The sequence below is a fragment of the Bombus affinis genome, chromosome 4 (assembly GCF_024516045.1).
Source record: "Bombus affinis isolate iyBomAffi1 chromosome 4, iyBomAffi1.2, whole genome shotgun sequence".
NCBI lineage: Eukaryota > Metazoa > Arthropoda > Insecta > Hymenoptera > Apidae > Bombus > Bombus affinis.
The window spans coordinates 10707095-10728143 of record NC_066347.1 but is presented as its reverse complement, the minus strand read 5'-3'; the positions used below and the strand labels follow the sequence as shown (position 1 = coordinate 10728143).

Below are 21049 nucleotides of genomic sequence, written 5' to 3'. Positions count from 1 at the left end.
AATAATGTTAATTCAATCATATGTGTACAAAAGAACCCAGAGAACATAGCGAAATAAAAGAAATGGTGGGGATAGCGATAGTCAATTGGCAAAGCATGATCAGTTCACAAAGCAGTACTGTAGGCTGAATATAGCAATTTATGCATTATTTGATCTATCGAAGATACACAGAGAACAGAAACAACTTCAAGCAAGTTCGGTAACGACACAAGTCAGCAAGTGATCTGAAGCGGACTGCATCCGTGGACAGTCAAAGGGGTGTGCGCCCCGGTTACTTGGATACAATTGTGATTATTATATTTGACAATAAATCTTAATTTATACTATATGAATTGGAAATAATACGTAATCGAGATATGGGTGAGTTGTGTGATAATTCATGAAGATACATGTTTCTGAAATCGGGACCGAATCTTATCGTGTGAATACAAATTTGATCGGTGTATAATTCATTAAGATTTTCTCCATTAATATTTCGATGTAATTTTGACACTTTTGTCTTTCCAGGTGGATTACTCAGTTATTTTCGTAATTTACTCGGCAGCCGGGAGATGCGGATTTTAATTCTAGGCTTAGATGGAGCCGGAAAAACTACGATCTTGTACAGGTGTGCTTCACATTGACAAGCTCTGTTATATTTTACTTGACAGTTTATGTTTTAACATATACACATTCTCCATGTGCTATCACGTTGCAATTATTTCTTCACACACTACTTATTTCTACATACGAATAATTTATCTATTTTGTGTTTGAACATTTGTATCCAATAATGCTTATAATCAAACATTAAGTGTATGTTTATGTGACAAATTTAAAACTTGCATGTGATACACTATGTATGTAATATATTGTTTTCATTCTTATATCTATCAGATTGCAGGTTGGTGAAGTGGTCACAACAATACCTACTATAGGATTTAACGTAGAACAGGTTACATATAAAAATTTAAAATTTCAAGTATGGGATCTGGGAGGTCAAACTAGTATACGGTATGTTATATAATACATGTGAATTCAAATATAGTTTTAGTTTCACTTGGTTTAATATTTTGAAATGATGTAATATTTATGAGAACTACATGACATTAATTAGTGAGAATTACATTACACAACACATTTATTAAATATAATTATATTTCAAATTTACAGACCATATTGGAGGTGTTATTACTCAAACACGGATGCAATAATTTATGTTGTGGATTCTGCAGACAAGGATAGGATAGGCATATCAAAAGATGAATTAATTTATATGTTGAGGGTAACTATTTTTTTGTATTAGAAACATGGAAAATCAATCCATCATCATTCATTCAATATAAAATACATCATACAATAAACTGATTTAATATAAAGTGTTTTTAACATACTGAATAATAACATAATAACATTTTACAATTTTGTATTTCTAAATTCGTAAGGTCTATTTGAGTTAATATCATGTTAAACCCATAAAAAACATAAATATATATATTTTTGTGTATGTTTAGGAAGAAGAATTGCAAAGTGCTATTTTAGTGGTCTTGGCAAATAAACAAGATATGGCAGGATGTTTAAGTGTTGCAGAGGTGCATCAAGCACTTGGATTAGATGCTCTTAAAAACAGAACATTCCAAATCTTTAAAACCTCTGCAACAAAAGGTGAAGGACTTGACCAAGCAATGGACTGGTTGTCAAATGCACTGCAAAGTAGAAAATGATTAATATTATTAAAAAATTTTTCTACCCAAGCCTTATTAAGGAGACTAGTCATATGACTGTCAAATTAAACGACCCACGCAGAGATGGGCACTTCATTCTGTCTATTTATTACAACTATATTTTAAATAGCCTTACGAATTCTATCGGAAGGCGATTCTATAATTTGTCACGATGTTCGTAATGTGAAGCAAGGAATAAAAGTACCAAAAATTTTATCTTTCTACACAACTTGAAATAAAGTAAACATAGAGATTTGTTTAATCTAAATATTTTTTTCCGCACCATTGTCGGATGATTCTATCATTGCTATACTACGCAGCTTTTATTACCTAATGATATCATAAGAATCTTTGGATAAATAATTTTTGTTACTATACAAGGCAATACAAAGTTTATCGGCTTTTAATAAACATTTTGCAAAATTATAAATTTTTATTATATTGGCAATGGTAAGTGTAATGTATATTGATAGAGACAAATATATCTATTACTTATATTAGTCAAAAAAATCATTTATAAATATTGCAGTAAAACTGGTAATTGTTTGGAATGTCGACATTCTGACATACTGTGTGAATAGTTATGTAAATATGTGTAACTGATTTAATTTCATTCATATACCGTTAAGATACATATGTAAAACGTTCTCTTTTATAAAAAAACACAATACAAAAAATTATATGAAGATTTGGCATAAATTAAAGCACAATGGTGTTTACAAATTTAATACAGAGAATTTGAATGATACATAATACTACCGTAAAAAAAACAAGATTAGTCTTTCAAAACAGTATACATTTGAAATTAATATTTGAGAAAAATAAAATACATTTTGTTAGTTTTTATTTAATAGCGAATTATTTAATTTTAATACCAAATAATATTAAATAATTAAGTACATTATTCGAATAAACTACTTGAGCAGTGTACTAAAATTTGATAATTAATTTATGTATTTAAAAATCTTTATAAATACTATTTCATAATAAATATTCCATAAATATTAACTGCATTTATATTTTATAAAATATAATTTTTTAAGTATAAGTAAAATGTGTTTTATATATATATACAGAAAAAAAATTTTCGATTTACATATATATATATATACAATTATAACGAATAGTATCGCTATATTAATTATTATAAAAGTTTATAAATTTTTGATACATAATTTGTACAAAAACTTGCAAAAAGAATTAAATATTTCATGTTAATTATATAATATTTGTGAATAACTGTATCTTAATTTTGCATTGAAACTATTTATGAAATAGCGATTTTTTTTGCATGTGCAAGAAACAATTATAAACATACCTGTCACGTTTTTTAATCTATTTAACTTTACCATGTTGGAATTCCAAACCTTTCAATTCGTATCATTTGTGTATCTAATTCCATTTGAACTTTCTTTCTCATGTAGAATATTGGACAATCACGGCTAAAAGAATATAATATTAGATTTACTATCACACATACACAATAGAAATGTACACTAGTTGATTACAGAACGAACTTTGTGCATAGGACTTCCTGATGAAGACTTCCCTGACATCTTTGACATTCCGTCCATAATCTACAGAATTTTTCTTCTAATTTTCTACCAAGATACAATTCGGTTTGATATAATTCTGCTTCTTTTGGTTCACAATATTTACATAATGCCATCTTTTCTCTTTCCGGTGTTAAAACTGCTTTGCAACCCAAGCATATTTCTTTTTTACGTGTAAATGCAGATAGAGCACCGACTTTCGACGTAACAACGGATTTTGTACGCGTATGATCTCCTTTCAACAAAAGTGATTCAGCCTTTTCGCCCAGAATTGGTTCAAAAATACGTACTAATGGTTTGGCTAATTGATTTTCCAAGTAATAATTTGTATCTATAGGAACATTATTTTCTAAGACATAGATGGGATCTTCAGCCTTTTGATAAGCCGGTGTGCCTTTAGCTGCTCGTATGAAAACATATGGAACTCTGTCACCAAGCTTTGGCGCATTTCCAGCATCTCGTTTTTTCATTTTGGCTGCTAATTCAACATGCGCTTGCTTAGCCGCATAATCAGTCTTAGTTAATTCTTTTGTAACTACTAATTGAGAGATATCTATACGATTACATAAAAGATCGCTTATAATCTGTTTCGCATAATTCAGCGCATCATTGGGATTTCTATAAAAAAGGAAAAAAATAGCAAATTAAATTTGTTTTAATTGTAATAATTTAAATATAGTATTTAATTACCTATCAATCAGTAATTTTTGTAAACAAGCATTCATCATGTTTGCTACTAATGGACAATTATCTCTTCGTACAGTTTCTAAACCTTTACAATCCATTTTATCGTATTTGTCTGGACGAGTAAAATATAGACCAGCGTATCGTTTCTTGTTAATTAACAGGTATGGAAAGTATACTTTTTCAAATTCCAGTTTTATCGGTTTCAAAAACTTTGAGGACACATATTCCGCTGCTTCACGGCCAAGTTCCATTGCTTCTTCGACTGTTTTCACACCAAACTTTATCATAACCGAGTCAGTATCTCCGTATACGACTACTGCGTCATTTTTATATCCTTTCGAAATGCAGTATTGTCCTTCTACTTCTTGCTTCGTTCGTTCTATCATAGTACGTCCATATGCGGTAACACTCTGAAAATTAACCATGTTCCTATGTAAGTAAGTAAAACTCAGATTACTAAAAAATCGAAATGTTAAAATCTTACAGCAGAAATGTCTAAACAGGGTAATTTCCCCATTTGCGCACCAGTGAAACCATACACAGAATTAGCAGATACTTTCAAAGCATATTGTCTACCATCCAAAACCTTTTGTTTCAATGGATCGGTTTCTTTCTTCAGTTCAGCTTTTGCTGCTTTTCTAGCTGTCAAAAGACTTTCTAGGATTTCTGGAAGAATTCCTTTTCTAAGAGTAGCTTTAACAAATTGTGAGTCACTTGGAGTTACAGTAATGTCATCTGAATCAATTTTAAGTTTAATTTGCGTATTGCGTTTTAATAATGTAGTGTAACATAGATTATGCGCCATGATAATACTGGGATACAGAGAACTGAAATCCAAAGTTGCAATAGGATCGCTATAATATCCGCGTTTTGGTTCTATAACTGTTGCGCCTTCGAACTGTTCGTCGCTAGCTTGACCCCGATGGACTGGGATTAAGTAGTCTTTTTCTCGAGTCTGAAATTACATATTTGTGGCATAACTTCCTAAAGAGATAAAAAAGAAGAATTACCTTTCGTAATAATTGCGACACAACTTTTATTTGTTGCCCCCGAGTTAGTAAACTACATATGGAAACTCCAGTGACTCTTGCCATTTCCATGTAGATGAAAATACACATTAATTTATCCAACAATCTAAGCGGTAAATATGCATCTTTCAAACAGTAAACGGCAAGTCTTCGACGTGTTTGCGCATTACCATTTTGCAAATCCGTGATAATACTATGATGGACATCTTCTTTTTGCTCTTGTAGAAAATGATATGAAACGGCATTAAGAGTATAAGATCTTAATTTATAATCTCTAACCAATACCTAGACGTGAATGTAAACTTAATGTACAGTTAAATGTAGTAATTTATAATAATTTTTAGTATAATTAGTTTTACCAGTAATAGATCAAATGGAACTCTTCCTTCAAAATTAATGGATTTATTTTCACGTCGACCCATCTGTTTGCTTTGAAGTACTTGAGTTTTAATTACTGATTTTATATTTTTTATTCGACCAAGAAAGTAAAAGTCTCTCACGTTGAGATGTTTTGCACGATTAATCAGATAAGGAAAGTCAAAATTATTTATGTTATATCCTGTAAAAATATCGGGATCTAACTGTCTCACGAAATCCGCCCATTTCTATGAAAAATAAAATGTCACCGACTGAAAATATACTATTTTATTTTTACTAATTGTTTTACAATCTAAATTCAAAAATTAAATTTTGGATATATTCATACCTCTAACATTTTTTGTTCTTTCTCAAAACTTAAAACTTGGCAACCAACAATCGGTGCACATGTATCGAGGGTAAAAATATTTCGCAAAAAAGGTTCTGCTTCTCCTTGTCTTATCACCATATTTGCAATTTGTATAACGGGATCATGATTTGGCTCAGGAAAAATACCTATACATAAAAATAATAAAATACCAGTACATATAAAAGAATATTTGATCAAGAGCTAAATTTTACCTTTGCGACCTGCGCATTCAATATCAAAACTAAGAATTCTAAATGGTGCAATTTTCGACCATTCTCCTTGAGGAGCATGAGCAATGAAAGCATCCCATGCAATATCTACTTCCAACTGACACCTTGAAGTAAAGGGTAAATTATGTCCATTATGCTGTCGAAGTTTCCAAGTTTTTGGTGGTAATTCAATCCATGAACATCCAACTACTGATGTGTCAACCATAAATCTTAAATAAATAATTATCTAGTTAGAGAGGAACGAGAAACAGATATTTAAAAAATAGTAAACATGATGCAATTATATACCTAATATCAAAATCAATGTTACTTTCGAAAGCACTATAGCAGTGATTAAATTCAGATAAAATGGTCTCTTCTTCTACCACTTTCTTACAACGTGCTACTAGTCTTGGAAGTGCCACTGTAATTTTTAAAAACAAGGATTTTTCGTTTCCTGTGTAGCCATACATATTTTGTTTATACAATCGCTCAACAGCTAATACAGCCTCTTGAATATTCTCTGGATTTGATCTCATATCTTTTAACATAGCCTTGTTTAGAGCTTCCTAAATAATATATTGAGATCATACTACGAATTGTGATTACTACTTTAAAAAATCTTTTTTTTTAAAATACTACTAATTTTTAGAATTATATACCTTAAATAATTTACAATGATGTTCATTAAAATTTTGTGGTGCTGTGACATATAAATAAGGATTAAATCCATGTACATGACAACAAACTGAGTTTCCTAATTCTGTAACACCAAACATCCTCATTATTGGTACAGGAGGTATGTTACTGCCAGGCATTCCAGGCAATGGTGTACCTTAAAAAAAATACAATTTAACTAATTTGGAGTAGTTGGATAGAATTTGTTTATTTGTAGTATTAATTACCGCTATAATGGTCTATTTCTATTTGCTGAAAGATTAATGCATCTTTTTGTGGATTTAACTCTGGAGGTGGAGGTCTACTCCATTTCAAATATGTATTTTCTTGTGCAGGACCCTGATAAGAATACAAATTCATTAAACAATGAATTTATGCTATATAATAAGTTTACATAACAAAATATGTAATACATAAAAGTAATCAAATACATGTACAAGGAAAAGCATTTAGCAAGCACAAATTAAAATAAGCCTGCAAATAAAGCACAACTTTTTTAACATTGAGTGAATTATAATAAATCAAATTTAATATTATTTATGAACATAATATAAATTAAATGGTGGTAATAATAAAAAAAAATGTGTTATTATATGAATGAAAAGGTACATATCATAACAAAATTAGCAAATAACAGAGTTTATAGCATTTCAGCAGTTCGATGCATCAGATATTCACAGTATGCTTAGCAAATACTTCTTTTATACGAATTAACTTACTCCCTTTCCTGCTTTACTTAGTTGTACATCAGGTGGCTAGGATAATGGAAATACTATTTAATGATATATCGAAATTACTCTTAATATAATACTATATAATGCTATTCTTAATATATATGCAATACTGTAATAATTAATGTTAATGGAATTTCATTTTGCAAAAATCTCATATTATATTGTATTAGCAGTACAAGGAGGTAGTATATTATTTAATCCTTATATACCTCTTCAATAACCTGAGACATATCTCCAAATTCATCTTCCATTTCATCCATAGTAGCCAGTTCGGCTTCAAACGAACCAGGATAATCATCTTCATCATCATCTCTATTAGTGAATATGAAAATTAATAAAATATGGACAAGAAATATGGTAATAAAATAATAATGATTAAAAAATATAAAACAATGAAGACACAATAAAAAATTTATTTATATCACATTTTTATTTTATTCATGGCATAGGTAACAATAAATTAATTAAACAATATTTAGACCAAATTTGTTTTAATACAGTCTGTTTTTGTTATTCAAGAGAAACAATGTGAGATTTGGGCAACGTAAGAATAACGTTACAATGAATTTGTAAGGTTAAAATAAATATTATGAGTATTTACCGATATTTTGCTCTTTTTACAGCGGAAGGTGTCGGAAATTGCTTTTTATTCATTTTACTTTGTTATATTTTAACTAAATGACGCACACATTAAACACAAAAATGTTTCAGATGCAACTTTTATTGGCAACTGTTTGTATAAAACTGGCGCGAGAAAGTTTCAATACCTAGTTACTTCAGTGACGTTACAATCAGGATTGTAACGTCATGTAATATTACACTATGTGCAATATTAGAAAATAAATAGCTAGCGTTAAAAAAAACTTCGAATCACATAGTTAACATAGAACTGTTATCATTTTTTAGTCATTTTATTCATTTATTATCTCAGCTACATTCTAGTCATTGGAATAAATTTTTATGAACTGGAACAAATTTTTTACTGGTACGGCAGACCACGGGGATTATGGGAATGAGGAGGAAACGGAAACGGAGAATGATGAGGATATCACTGATAGCACCGAAACTGTATCCACCGATAAAAAATCGCACTTTCTAGGAATGCACTTTCATAAACTTTCACATAATGACTTACCGCAACAATGTATTAAGCTGGCTTTCTTAATAATCAATATTACAACTCTTGTGAGTTTTACAATATAATTAGTAACAAATTATTAACGGTTTATAAATAGAACTTTATTGCCAAAAAAATAATTAAAGATTGCAGGCATTGTTGGCATTGTAACCTCTATATGGATTTTCACTGACAATAGAATAATGACAAGGCTGATAGATCAACGCTTTCATGTTACATCGCTATTATTTATTAGCTTTATTGAATCACTAGTATCGTCATTGGGGATTGTTGGTGTACTTCGAAGAAGAAGAAAATTTTTAAATATTGTACATTGCATTGTCTTTAAATACTAGAAATTACATAACCGGCGATAAAGAACCTTAAAAGATTATTTTATTACAGTATGCTTTGTGTTACTTGACATTTCTCTGTATCATATTTATCAGCGCTATAATGAGTTTCTGGATTTTCGAAGAAATCACGAAGAGGATTCAGTTTGACATGAATACCGCCATCGAAGGATATCATTCTTCGTCTTGGAGCAGAGAAGCTTGGGATAATACCCACAGATATGTAAGAGAGTATCTCATACTTACCACAAGATGTCTCTGAAAGATCTTGTACAGATTTTTATCTTTCAAAAATCAACCGTTAAGAAAACCTGTTTTTTTAGTTGAAATGTTGTGGAGTAAAGTCTGTAATGGATTGGGCTAAGTATCACGTTGAAATTCCGACAAGCTGTTGTTCCAGATCCATCGGAGAAGTACATTTTCTTGTTTTTTTGGAAAATTATACTAATATTAGTCCTTATTGTAAAATACATATACCGTTTTGTAATAGGCAGTTGTATTCTAATGTGATGTTAATTATTTCATAAAAATCATCTTGTATATATCAACAAACGTGATATCATTATCTTTCACCCTCTTATTCACGTCGAATTTATAAAAACAATTTTTTACAGTGTTTACAAATGACAGAAGCGGTGGCATATAAATCAGGATGTCTAAAAAACGCGATACTATTACTGAAGTCTCATATACACACCATTAGTATATCTGTGCTGTTGATTTTTCTAACCATAGTGAGTAGAATAATTCCTTGTGTGAATATACGGGACTTATCAAAATATGTAGACATGATTTCAGGTGTAAATACGTTACATAAGAATGACAAAAAAGCTTTATGACACTATACGATAAATATACTTCCCACATATTTTAAAACAGCTTGTACTCAAAGCAGATCAGAGTCACTCAATTGTTTTCCTGTTTCAGTTAATGAGTTTCGTTCTTGTGCTCTGTATACTTGCTAGAATGAAGAGACAAGATTGAAGTTGAGTAATCGAAATGAAAAATATCAGGACAAAACGCGAGAAACGGTGAAATTTTAGTCGGAATGAGGCGAAGGTGAACGAGGATCAATGACTATAGATGAGACAATGACAAACTCGCTGTGAAACGTTTTCTCGCTTTTATTATCATATATAGATCATATATTTTCTGAAAACACTTAATATATTGTACTTATGATAGTAATATTGTAATTGTTACTGGACATGCTGGTTTGGGTTTTTCGCGACACACGTGTATGACAGCGGAATTTCCTTCGAAAAAAATTTCTCTTCACGTTTCTCTAACAAATGGAACCATCGATCGATGGATGGCAGTTTCGTCGAGGATGTTTCTTTTTTTTTCACCGCGTGACGCGGCTGGATAATAAGATTATAAAAATTCTGTCTGACCATCGTTCGCTTTCATCCTCGAAAATGGGCCTTTGTTGCGTAGCGAATTTACCGGGTTTTACGAAATTCGTCGTAATAGTTAATAATAATAATAGTGGGCAAAATTCCGACGCGGATAATCTCGTCGTTATATTATGCGACGCGAAATATTGACATCGTAATATGTATGTAATTCGTCGAACGCGATACACAGGATCTTTCTGTCTTTATCTCTCCCATCGTCGATAAGTCACGCAAGCAGCCCCTGTGCGTTGCATCTTACATTTTTGTCCCACGAACGTCTCGGCATCTATCTTCGTTATCATGTACAGTAATCCCCAGGTAAGTGCCCACTTTTCTTCTTAATTAGGATAAATCAAAAAAATTCCTTAGTTCCTCCGTATATTTCTCCGTAGATCATGAATAACCCATGATAACCACCGAGCTTAAAAATTTCTTTAACTTTAAATATTTCTTCGAATCGTTAGAAATAAGCAATATAGAGATTGAGAAGATAAAAGTATTAGGAATTTATATATATATATATACCATCACTTCTTTTTAATAAAATCCAATGTGATTTTTAGATTCTTAATCTCTATTTGAAATTTCTTCTGAACTTTTTAATTTTCCTATACATATAGATCGACTCTGGTATAGACTCCATTTCTCATGGACCCTATTCATGGACGCTTAACCGGGCGTTACTGTATACATAAGCATATAATATCTAGTACCTCTGTGTGAATCCGTATACGTGTGTGTGTATGCGTGAGACACGCGCCAGTCTGATGTATAGGTCTGTGTTTATGTGAATACGTGTACAGTGAATCATTGATCATAGAGGACAGGGCTGTGGGCGCAGTTTCCAGGCAAGTTCCATTCAATTACAGATATATTATATCATAGCAAACATCGTGACTATTTACAATAAATACAGTCGATTAGATTATATAAATAAAATATATCGTATCGTTAGTTTAGGTTTACAGCAACACGTGACAGTAAACAATTAGATCAGCGGCGAAGTAGCATAATCTACTTAGGGTAGTGGTCGTAGTAGCTGTAGCATGACTGACTGCGCATTCATTCATCTCTTTTATACGTTTATTTCACGCGCGCACTCTCTCTAGTTTCTCTTTCATTTTTTCTTGCTCGCTCACTCTGAATAGATCACCCTCATGTTCTAACTTGTGCTCAAACTTCTGTGTTGTTCTTGATCTCGACTTCATTTTTGGTATCATTGAAGGACGAAGTTCGCTTTGCGAGAATCGAGTACACCACGTGTGGTCCGACGGATTCAGCTAGCTCGGCCATAACTATTTAATAACGACATCTCGCGTTCGTTTCTCGTACAATCCGTGTATCTTTGCGTCGTAGTGATAATTAATGCAATAATAATTAGTAATAATGACGATCATATTCTCGTTCGAGCTTTCTCTACCCCGTTAATTCCAGAAGTATTTATATTTATATATTTATACGTATATTTATATATTTATATTTATACTCGTATTTATAAGTATGCTTCGCGTGTAAACCCCGCGATCGAAAACTTCGGGGGAACGCGTTCGTTTATCTTTTTTTTTATTTCTCTTATAGAAAGTTTTTAGCGAGACGAGATGAAACTTCACGGAAGTTAAGAGAGCGAATCTGTTCACTTGTTTTTTTTTCATTTCATTCCTTTTTTCTTTTACTATTTTTTTCTTCTTTAGTGCTAATTAGTTACTCGAATAGTACAGTTGAGACAAAATGGTTCTCGCGACCCTGCACGTTGAATCCGCCTTTTAAAACGCCGATCAACTCGCGCCGACCTGATCCGCTTTTAATAATTTGACACTCACTTTGATACTTCATTTCATTTCTTAGCCGTTTTAAAAAATAGTCGATTCTTTGAACGCCATTGCCGATTCAACGGTTATACACGTTATATATGTATGTATAGATTATACGAATAAACTGGGGTTCGAGGATGGGGGAACCGGAGGAATGGGACAGGTTGGGATCAAGGTTAAGGAATGTGGAGTGTTTAGAAATCCATGAATCGATGCGTGGTTTGACCACCAATGTTCTCGTAGTCCTTTATCGCATATAAGCGGCTCGCCCTTCCGCCACATGGTATGATTATGATATTGGCAGCATAAGTTCGGGAGAAAATGGCGGAAGGACGAAAGAACACGTTAATTATCGAATATATACGATATCGAGCATGTAAACGACAAATTTTTAACGTATTTGAGTCATATAAAAAAAATGTAAAAAAAGGATAAAGAAATCAATTTTTAATTTCGTTAGGTCACGACAGCTTGCTTGGACCACAGAGTTTGGAGGATTTTTGATGTTCAATGCAGCTCTAAACACTCGCTCGAGTCAAAAATACGTTTATGAAGCTTTCCTATATAATCTCTTTTTTCTTTCTTCCCTTTCTTTGTTTTTCTCTCTCTTTCTATATATATATACTTTGTAATTTTTCTTCGTTTATACATTCAGCGTAAGGTAATTCCTTTTTTTTTTTTATATGTTTTTTTAATTTTTCTCATCTATCCAGACGATAATGTTTCTGTACCGCTATCTATCTGTTTTAAGAACGGCACTGTCTAAAGCCATATTCGCAAAATATTCAATGACAAGTATGACATTTTTTGAAGAAATGCGGAAAAATAATAGGGCAGAATTAAGATTAAAAGAGATGATAAAGAAAAATAGGTACGGTTTGAATTGAACGAAGAGCAGGACGGAGTAGGAGTATAAAGGGTGGGATTAAGAAAAGTTCAAGACGTATGCACGTGGAACGGGCAGTGATCTAGTAACTGGGGTTTTAGGGTGGAGGTTGGTGCTAAATAATATTCTTATGTACGTAGGTGTATATGGCGTTCAGTACACAGCAAAAACGATCGGTACTGACGAGCATTAAATTTAGATATACACACTTAGTATTCAGTGAAGAAACATAGTTAACGTTCCGTTATTCATATCCAGCAAGCACAAATATGCAATAATATCTCGTGTATACGTATTATTACCGATAATGGAGTTTATTCTTTCTTTCTTTCTCTTTTTCTCTCTCACACACGCACACATCTCCATTCATTTCAATACTAATTTAAACATACAAACATCGGTTGGCTCGTCCGACATTTCTTTCCATCTTGTCATTCTTGTCGCAGGAAGCAAAATGGTGATAGATCTTTGTTTATAGTATTCTTATTCATCGTTCCCGCGACGATAGAATTTCTCTTCCTTCCTCTCGCTCTCTTTTGAACAACAATTCGTACGTGACGCGACATCAATTTCCGAGGAAGTGGACGCTAGCGCTAAATGAGGGGAGTTGGGTAGGACACATTCATCGTTAAAAATACGTTAGCGACGCTATGCAGTGTACGTGTGTGTGAGTGTGTGTGTACGTGTACATCGACGTCCTGTAATTAGTCACGCTCACCATTGTCGAACATTGCACCGATATTTTCTTCTTCGCACGAGAAAGCACCACTTTTATAATACACCATAAACATCGCCTCTTTCTCTCATCTTTTTCAATCACCTACTTTAACCTTTTAAATTCGGAATATCGATTCGAAACGCGCCATGTTGATCGGCCGTTTCTATCGAACGACACCAACATTCTTCCACCATCTTCTCACGTTTCATTGACACTTTGGACGCTGATCAATCGTCATTTCTAGCAAAGGACGTTGTTCTTGATCCTATTCGATACAGGGCCATTCATTGTTGAGATACACGCATGCGTATTATTTTTACGTTCACTTGCGATCTGTATAGGTTATGTTCGTACCTATTGTGTATCTATTTTCGACAGAATCGTTTCTTTGATCGATCTTTTATCTTCTTTTTCATCTAAGTACGATTAAGGTATCGCGCGGGTAAACAATGGGCGAATGGGTTACACAAAGTTTGTTTGTTCGCGTGGTACATCGATGATCGCGCCTCGTGTCCTTATTCTATTGGAAAAAGTTTATACGTCAATGTAAAGCTATATATTGACTAGTTTCTCTCACTCGATTCGCCTCAACGACGAATGGCCTGCTTTCTGCATTCCTCTTTTCGTCGTTCTTCCCTCACGTTCAATGACGACGCGATGGCTCGTCATAATCATTCGTTAATGATGAACACACACATAATCACGTTCCATGCTTTCCTCGACAATTCCTCCCTCAGTCGTTATCGCAAGGAACTCTTTCTTGTTTCGCGAGCAGGGGAACAACAAGTTGACGAGCTCTTTGTCGTTTCCCGTAGTTGCTACAAGGACGTGAGCTTCCCGGAACGTATTCTATTCTCCTAAGATGGCTGACGACGATAATATGCTTTTGCTAATTCGCGAAGAAATCGCGAGTTATGATAGCACGGTCGCGCGCGGAGACCAACTTTTCTCCGAGATGCTTACACACTACACCCTAAATCGCGGTACAATATAATCGATATAATGTTAAATGTTTTTGGCATCTTCGAAATACACAAATAGACTTTGGTATAAAACTTTTTTTTTGTTTCTTTTGATAGTGTTCAGTACGTTCATGCAGAGAACAGCTGGCTCGCTGCAGCTCAATCCTCTTATTTCTTTCTTCTTTGATCCGTTTCTGATCCTCTTCTTCATACTCTTCCAAATACGTCACAACACGCTCTACCTACGCCAATTCGGAAATTCCTGTTACATCGACGATTGGACAATTCTCCTGGCAACGGCATGTGTCAGGAGAGGAGGACTCCCTGATTTAACGGTACCTTGACCCGATTAGCAGATTTTATCTAGCCACCAGAGCTTGCACGTGGGCGCGCCTCTCCTCCTGCGGCGTTTCTTGCTCGAAGGGTCAACTGCCTTCTTTACGAATCGGATGTTGTATGGATCCTCCGCGAGCTCAGGGTACAGTTGTGCGTCGTGGATGTACTCACCTTCATAATTGGACGCGGACCCGGATTTTAGAATTTCGTCCTGTTCGGCTACCATCCACTCAATAGCCGTTGGTGTGTTTGCTTTCAATGCTTCGCGTTCTCGATGCCAAGCCTTGCGAATGGCAGTCGCTTTGGCGTGATGTAGCAGTCTTTGTTTCTCTTTTTCGGCTGTGGTACCGTAACGCAGGTTCACTATATAGCTGGCGCCATGTATCTTCACATCTATCAGCGAACTGCTACCACTTCCGTTCTCGCTTTCGTGGAAAGTCGTATTCACCTGACCACCTAACCGTTTTAACTGACCACGATCTTCACTAGCTCGCCAAGTTTCTTCCTTGACAAAATAGAAGGCGTCCTGCTGCGCACTGTGCACTACAAATGTGAACGGAAGGAAATACGACCGATTAAATACGGAGGTGAAAACATCGCCATAGATGGCGTTAGCGGTTGGTACGCTGGACACTACGGCTTGACCATCAGCAGTCCTTGAAACCAAGATTCCTTTTCCAAATGGAGGATCCGAGGCTGCACCCAGGCGACTGGGTATCAAATCACTGGTGTCTTTCTTCAGGGCTGAACGAGGCGGCGCTGATAAACTGACAGCGTCTCCTGAGTGTCTTTGTGCGATGTAGGCTAGGAAGCCTGATTGCACACCAAGATTTCTGGATCTCTTTTTCTTGCCAAATATGGAGGTACCTGGACCCAAAGATGGCGGAACGAGGCTGTCTGGAAGCTCATCAGGGAAAAGTTGAGGGGCAAGGCTTTTCAGGTCGTAGCCGAGATGCGACAGCCATGATATGTGATCTGAGAAAGATAGATAGGTAGATAGATCAATAAATAGAAAGATAGATAAAGATAAGAGAACTGTGATGATGAGTAAATAGTAAAATATTGATGTACTTCGCGACTTAAGTATTGTTTAATATAAAAATAGTTAATTCTGCATAGATACTATTGTATTATATAGAGTACTAGACATGTATGTAATTAGATTCTCAGAGATGACTAAGTAGACGCGGTCCACCTTAGAACGCATCAATATTGACCAAACTAGCTATGCAACCACTAAATCTTCAATAAGGTATCTCTCCTCGAGAGAGGAGTAAGCTTACCAGTTGGTTGGTTTGGTCGGTCTGTGTGTCTAACATCAATAGGATCGTTTCCATTGAACCTGTATAGATGTAGATGAGTCGGAGTGTCCACTCTGTCCAGAACATTCTCCCACAAAGGAGACATCCACTGACCTATCAGTGGGTCATAAACTTTGCCGTTTGGCATGTGCACTAAGGACGTTACCTGAGTTGAACAAGATTTAAAAAGATGCACTTAAATATAGAATATAAAACCTTAGATCTTTATCATTTTTATCATATTGCATTAAAATATTATTATTAAAAGTAAAATCCTATATACATTATATCGTTTAATAATTTTACACTATCCATCTCTAACTTACCTGATCTAAAAGTCCACCACAGAAGTCAACAGGCAAATACAAATAAGGATTCGAGTCATAAACGATATGTCCATAGGGTGATCTCATAATTTCCCTAATGCCTTCGCCATATTGGCTGAAAATCATGATTGGAGTTCCACACTGATCGGTGGCGATATAATATTTATGCCGATAGACTTGAGCGTAAATTAAGTGTCCCCTGTCATCATACACTAATGACATTAGTTTACCATCCCTTGGACTGTAAATCTGGCTGACTTCATGAGGACGTTTCTGATTGTTATAGAAGAATTGGGTGACGTTTCCGTAATTATCTTTCCTAGTAGCCAAACGATCTAGATGATCATAGTAATATCTGACATCGAATCGTCCACGTTTAGTGGCACGAACTAAAAGTCCTTTAGCGTTGTAGTTGAACCTCTCCTCTCTAGCATTCTGCACTACCAAACCTCTGTTATCATATTTATACAATCCTTCACCGAATTTAACAATCCTGTCCAAGCTATTATATTCCATAGGTATAGTGTTCCCTCGATATGTCAATGACAACATATTTCCGTTTGCATCGTATTTGAATCCCCATGGTTCTTGAGCTTCTACCCCAGTCAGCTGTCCATCACAGTCCCAGGTGTAATTTTTCACATTGGTGTAAGTGTTAACAGCAACATTGCGTGTATAAGTCCTAGTCTGGTTGATACGGTCGCGAGTATCATGTGTGAATTCCATCCTGAAGACCTCCAATTGATGAATCGTTAAAGTCACTTGGGTCTCCAAAAATCTATCATCCGTGATTCTTGAGAACAATGCAGTTCCATCGAACACGGTGGTTTCATTAGGCTGAGGTCTGGTTATCTTGAATTGTCCAATCTGCTCCAGCATGCCTGTTCTAGGACTATATGCCATGGTATGAGTTGGAAGGGTCTGGCCACCAATTCTACCCTGTACGTTAATCAATCTGAAGTTTGAATCATAATCGAACGTAAACTTGGCGTTGCTGAGACCAGTCTTTGCACCAAAGTCTATACGTTCCTCAACTAATAGACCAGCACTGTATTGATAGTCCCACTTGTACTCTACGTCTCGTTCAGAATGGATAACTTCTGAAGGCAAACCACTTTCTGTGTATCTAATTTCACTCTTTCCATCACCGTGGACAACTTCAGCAAGTTGTCCTGAAGTGTGATACCTGTAGACGATACGAGCTCCATCTCCAGGGAATACAGTTTGTAATAAGTTTCCATCGTGACTATAATGTTGAAGGTAAGCTCTGCTGCTGCCTGGTGGAGTATAGGTCACTCTAAGAAAACCTAGAGAAGCCTGACAGGAAAACGAATGTTTAGTTCCTGACGGAAGGATGATATGACGTAGTCCACCATCATCGTCATATTGTAAGGTGAAGTGCCTATCGCTGGCCAAGGTAATATTGGATAATACGTTGAAATCGTTGTAGGTATATCGTTTGGTTCCATCCTGATTGCTAGTGACTTCAGCCAATTGCCCGTGCCTATCGTACCCATAAGACTCATCAGATGGGCCCCATTTCCAGCTTTCTATCCGATTGAACCTATCATATATGATACTGAGGTTGTAACCTTGCTCATGCGGTTGCCAGGTCAGGGGAAGGCCAGCAGGGTCAAAGGTAACAGTCAACAATGGATTTCTTGCTTTGTCATAGAATGTTTCTCGCCTGAAAGCTTGTTCGAATTCTACACCAATTACGCGAGTGTCATTTACCCAGATTTCTCTGTTCAAAGTCTGTTGAGTGTGGCTGACGTCGCCGACAAGGTTATAGGTGGTAGTCATTGTGTTGGTTAGTTCACCTAAAGACATCAGTTGATAGCTCCACATTGGCAACATTTCAGCCTCTACAGGTAGTGCAGCTTCCAAAAGAGGATGTTTTGTAGTGGCTGCACTTAGCACTCTGCCACCACCAGGAAGAAGGACCTCTAGGCTGCTGTTAGTGAATGCGATCGCTTTCTTGATCTTGGTACCATCAGTAATCGTTAACACCTTTGATCTTTCGTTCTTCATCTTGAATTCCACGATTCTCTGTTTATCGCCCTTTGACAAAGCCTGAAGCGGAGCTGATACTTTAACTGATAAACCTTCATCGTCGGATAGATCTGAGAATAGCTTCAATTTTTCACCAGTGGGTAGAATGACGTCAGTAACACGACCCAAACTGTCGTAATTGTAGATGTACGTCTCACCGCCTCCTGATCTACTTGTCAGTAATCCCGTTGAACCATCATACGCAAGTGCAATTTCGGCTCTTCCGCGTTCAGATAGTTTTTCCAAAAATCCAACTGCAGAAATCTTCAATTCAGACTTGTGATCTTGCGTATTTTCTATAGAATTGACCACGCTACTATAATCCCTTAAGAACTGAATCTTATTTCCAGCACTGTCTCTCACCGTAGATAACTTTCCAAAGCTCGTGTTTTTACTATACAAGAACGAATATCGAGTTTTACCAGACGTCAGGTCCTTCGTGGAAATGTGTTGACCATATCGATTAAACACATACACCTCGTTTGATGGTGGGAAAGGAATATGGAACTCTCCACTTTCGTCGTGATTTGGAAGATAGGGTTGTAAGGCAAGGATGTGAAGACTACCCTGATCAGCCACGTGTAGGACGCCATCTGGTGACACGGCTAGAGCAGAAATGGCGGTAAACTTGGCGTTCGATGACAATAAAGTTTCTGTACTACTGGTGTCATCGGTGCATGAACAACTTTCCAAATCCTTAGTGCTTGGAGTAGTATTATTACATTCACATTGGCCACGTAACCGCTCTTGCTGTTGTCCAGCAAAATGAGACATTTTTCCTGAGCTGTCTACGATCTTGATAGAATTCACTTTGTGTGAATCACTTTCTGCTATGTACAGTTCTCCAGTTGGACTGAAGCTGACAGCAAGTACAGAACCAAGAACTTCATCGGATTTCTTTAGACTGGTAGTAGTCGTCGCATTCACCTTTTTCAGATCACTATCATTGTTGTTTCCATTGCTGTTAGTGTTACTAGTGCAATGCAGGGGTGTTCCAGCTACTACACGAACTTTTAGATCACTGGTGAGTTTCAAAACGAGCCTGTCATCGATGAAGTGAAGAGATCCATCCAGAGGACTTAAGGTTAATCCAGTCGGCCATTGTAGTTGAGCTTGATGAGCAGGTATAGCACCGACGCATGGAGCTGGTGACCAATGATTATGGTGTCCATGGTGTCCCACTAACGTGTGGATGATACCGTGGGGATCTACCGCACGTATGTTCCGTCCATCAGCGATGTACATGGTCTTGTCGGCAGCGATAGCGATTCCTGTTAGTGTTAAATGCATAGAATTAGTTTATCTGTTTACTAGGTTAAGAAGATGATAATAGGCAAATGAATAACTAAAACTTGTTCTGAAGTTTACCTTTTGGATGAGCCAATTTGGCACGGATAGCTGGACCTTCGTCACCACAATGACTTTCGTCGCCAGGAATGCACCTTTCTCCGCTTCCAACGACGGGCTCGATATTGAGGTTAGGATGTTGGACGTTCTTCAGTGACAAAGCTTTTAATATTTGATGTTTTTCTGGGTCACTGATATATAAGTGTCCGTCCGCCGGAGAAACGCAGAGATAATATTCGTAAGCCACTTGAGTTGCACTGAAAATACATATTTCAAAGCACGTTTAGAAATTCGTTAATTTTAGAGATTAATAACACTATTAGACCATTCAGAAAGATTTCAATAAATAATTCGATCTTTCCTCTTTTCCTAAATATCTCTTTACTCCTCAAATTTTTATATTGCTCCAAACATACCTCAAAGTCAGAACAGTATATACATTTCCTTCGGGTGTAATCCTGCGGACTAAATTGAAGTCTCCTACATAAATGCTTCCATCTGGGCCACTGGTAAGCGCTACGGGTGTCAACAACCTAGCATCCTTAGCCAAACCATCGCAATCCTGGCACACCAAGCTTCTCTGCAGTCCAGTACCCATTACCACCTTCACTGTGCGAGGGTACTGCTTGAAATGCATCGTGGTACCATCTCCTTTTTGAAGTATGCCTTCGTGGAAGTTGTAGTGATGGTGAATGTCTAAACCCCAGCCTCCAATATCCGAGATATCTACGTCAAAGCCTTGCAACGTGGCTGTTTGTGTCTCCCAAATCACTGCTGGACAAGTGGAATGTTGATAGCCGATCGAAATTCTCGCCTGTGCCACACCATACACCTTCTGCTTGTAAACGTTTCGCTTGTTCCAGGCGAATGTGTGCGTCAAATTTGGATCTGCCTCGTAGGTCTTCGTGTGCAGTGACCCTTCGATCTCTACGTGCACGTGCACATGCGTCAGCGATTTTGGGATGAATGGCCCGGTCAGCTGCATTCTTACAGTCGATAAGTAACCAGCCGCCTGGCTACTCTGGTACATCAAGTGTAGATTCGAGCCCGGAATGGCGATGCTCTCCTGGACGATCTGCAAGAAGAAAGGAATCAATGGGATGCTAAGCTGGAGAACGGAAACA

At 36.0% G+C, this 21049-nt stretch overlaps 4 protein-coding genes across 14 annotated transcripts in view; 2 read left to right on the top strand and 2 right to left on the bottom strand.

Moving 5' to 3' along the window:
• Positions 1 to 179: 179 nt before the first annotated feature.
• On the top strand, positions 180 to 1965 carry LOC126915269 (ADP-ribosylation factor-like protein 1). Its single transcript, XM_050719798.1, has 5 exons — positions 180 to 360; positions 508 to 607; positions 877 to 993; positions 1153 to 1264; positions 1494 to 1965. Exons 1-5 carry the CDS (start codon positions 357 to 359, stop codon positions 1701 to 1703), a joined length of 543 nt encoding a protein of 180 aa, XP_050575755.1. The 5' UTR covers positions 180 to 356; the 3' UTR covers positions 1704 to 1965.
• On the bottom strand, positions 1335 to 8110 carry LOC126915263 (DNA polymerase delta catalytic subunit). 3 transcript variants are annotated; one of them, XM_050719776.1, is made up of 15 exons: positions 7921 to 8110; positions 7529 to 7631; positions 7305 to 7340; positions 6813 to 6924; positions 6570 to 6742; positions 6217 to 6476; positions 5911 to 6137; positions 5678 to 5844; positions 5331 to 5576; positions 4954 to 5256; positions 4428 to 4898; positions 3947 to 4353; positions 3221 to 3874; positions 3022 to 3145; positions 1335 to 1685 (listed from the first exon to the last, which is right to left on the bottom strand). In XM_050719776.1, the coding sequence occupies exons 1-14, from the start codon at positions 7971 to 7973 to the stop codon at positions 3049 to 3051; spliced, it is 3309 nt and encodes a 1102-aa protein (XP_050575733.1). In that variant the 5' UTR covers positions 7974 to 8110; the 3' UTR covers positions 1335 to 1685; positions 3022 to 3048. The 3 variants fall into 3 exon arrangements, with proteins under 3 accessions (XP_050575733.1, XP_050575734.1, XP_050575735.1); XM_050719777.1 differs by lacking the exon at positions 7305 to 7340; XM_050719778.1 differs by lacking the exons at positions 6813 to 6924; positions 7305 to 7340; positions 7529 to 7631; positions 7921 to 8110 and having other exon boundaries at positions 6217 to 6499; positions 6570 to 6707.
• A 32-nt stretch (positions 8111 to 8142) lies between these two features.
• On the top strand, positions 8143 to 10196 carry LOC126915267 (leukocyte surface antigen CD53-like). Of its 2 annotated transcripts, XM_050719795.1 has the most exons (6): positions 8143 to 8504; positions 8583 to 8765; positions 8842 to 9012; positions 9113 to 9202; positions 9404 to 9523; positions 9717 to 10196. In XM_050719795.1, the coding sequence occupies exons 1-6, from the start codon at positions 8280 to 8282 to the stop codon at positions 9771 to 9773; spliced, it is 846 nt and encodes a 281-aa protein (XP_050575752.1). In that variant the 5' UTR covers positions 8143 to 8279; the 3' UTR covers positions 9774 to 10196. The 2 variants fall into 2 exon arrangements, with proteins under 2 accessions (XP_050575752.1, XP_050575751.1); XM_050719794.1 differs by having other exon boundaries at positions 9404 to 10196.
• Positions 10197 to 11039: 843 nt separating this feature from the next.
• The window catches only part of LOC126915260 (teneurin-a), a 695244-nt gene continuing 685234 nt past the window's right edge, over positions 11040 to 21049 (bottom strand). For all 8 annotated transcript variants that reach the window (XM_050719759.1, XM_050719762.1, XM_050719761.1 and 5 more), the window contains 5 exons: positions 20342 to 21000; positions 19947 to 20182; positions 16527 to 19849; positions 16183 to 16366; positions 11040 to 15874 (listed from right to left, as the gene is read on the bottom strand). In XM_050719759.1, the coding sequence (XP_050575716.1) occupies positions 14913 to 15874; positions 16183 to 16366; positions 16527 to 19849; positions 19947 to 20182; positions 20342 to 21000 (5364 nt within the window). In that variant the 3' untranslated portion in view covers positions 11040 to 14912. The remainder of the gene's footprint in view (positions 15875 to 16182; positions 16367 to 16526; positions 19850 to 19946; positions 20183 to 20341; positions 21001 to 21049) is intronic.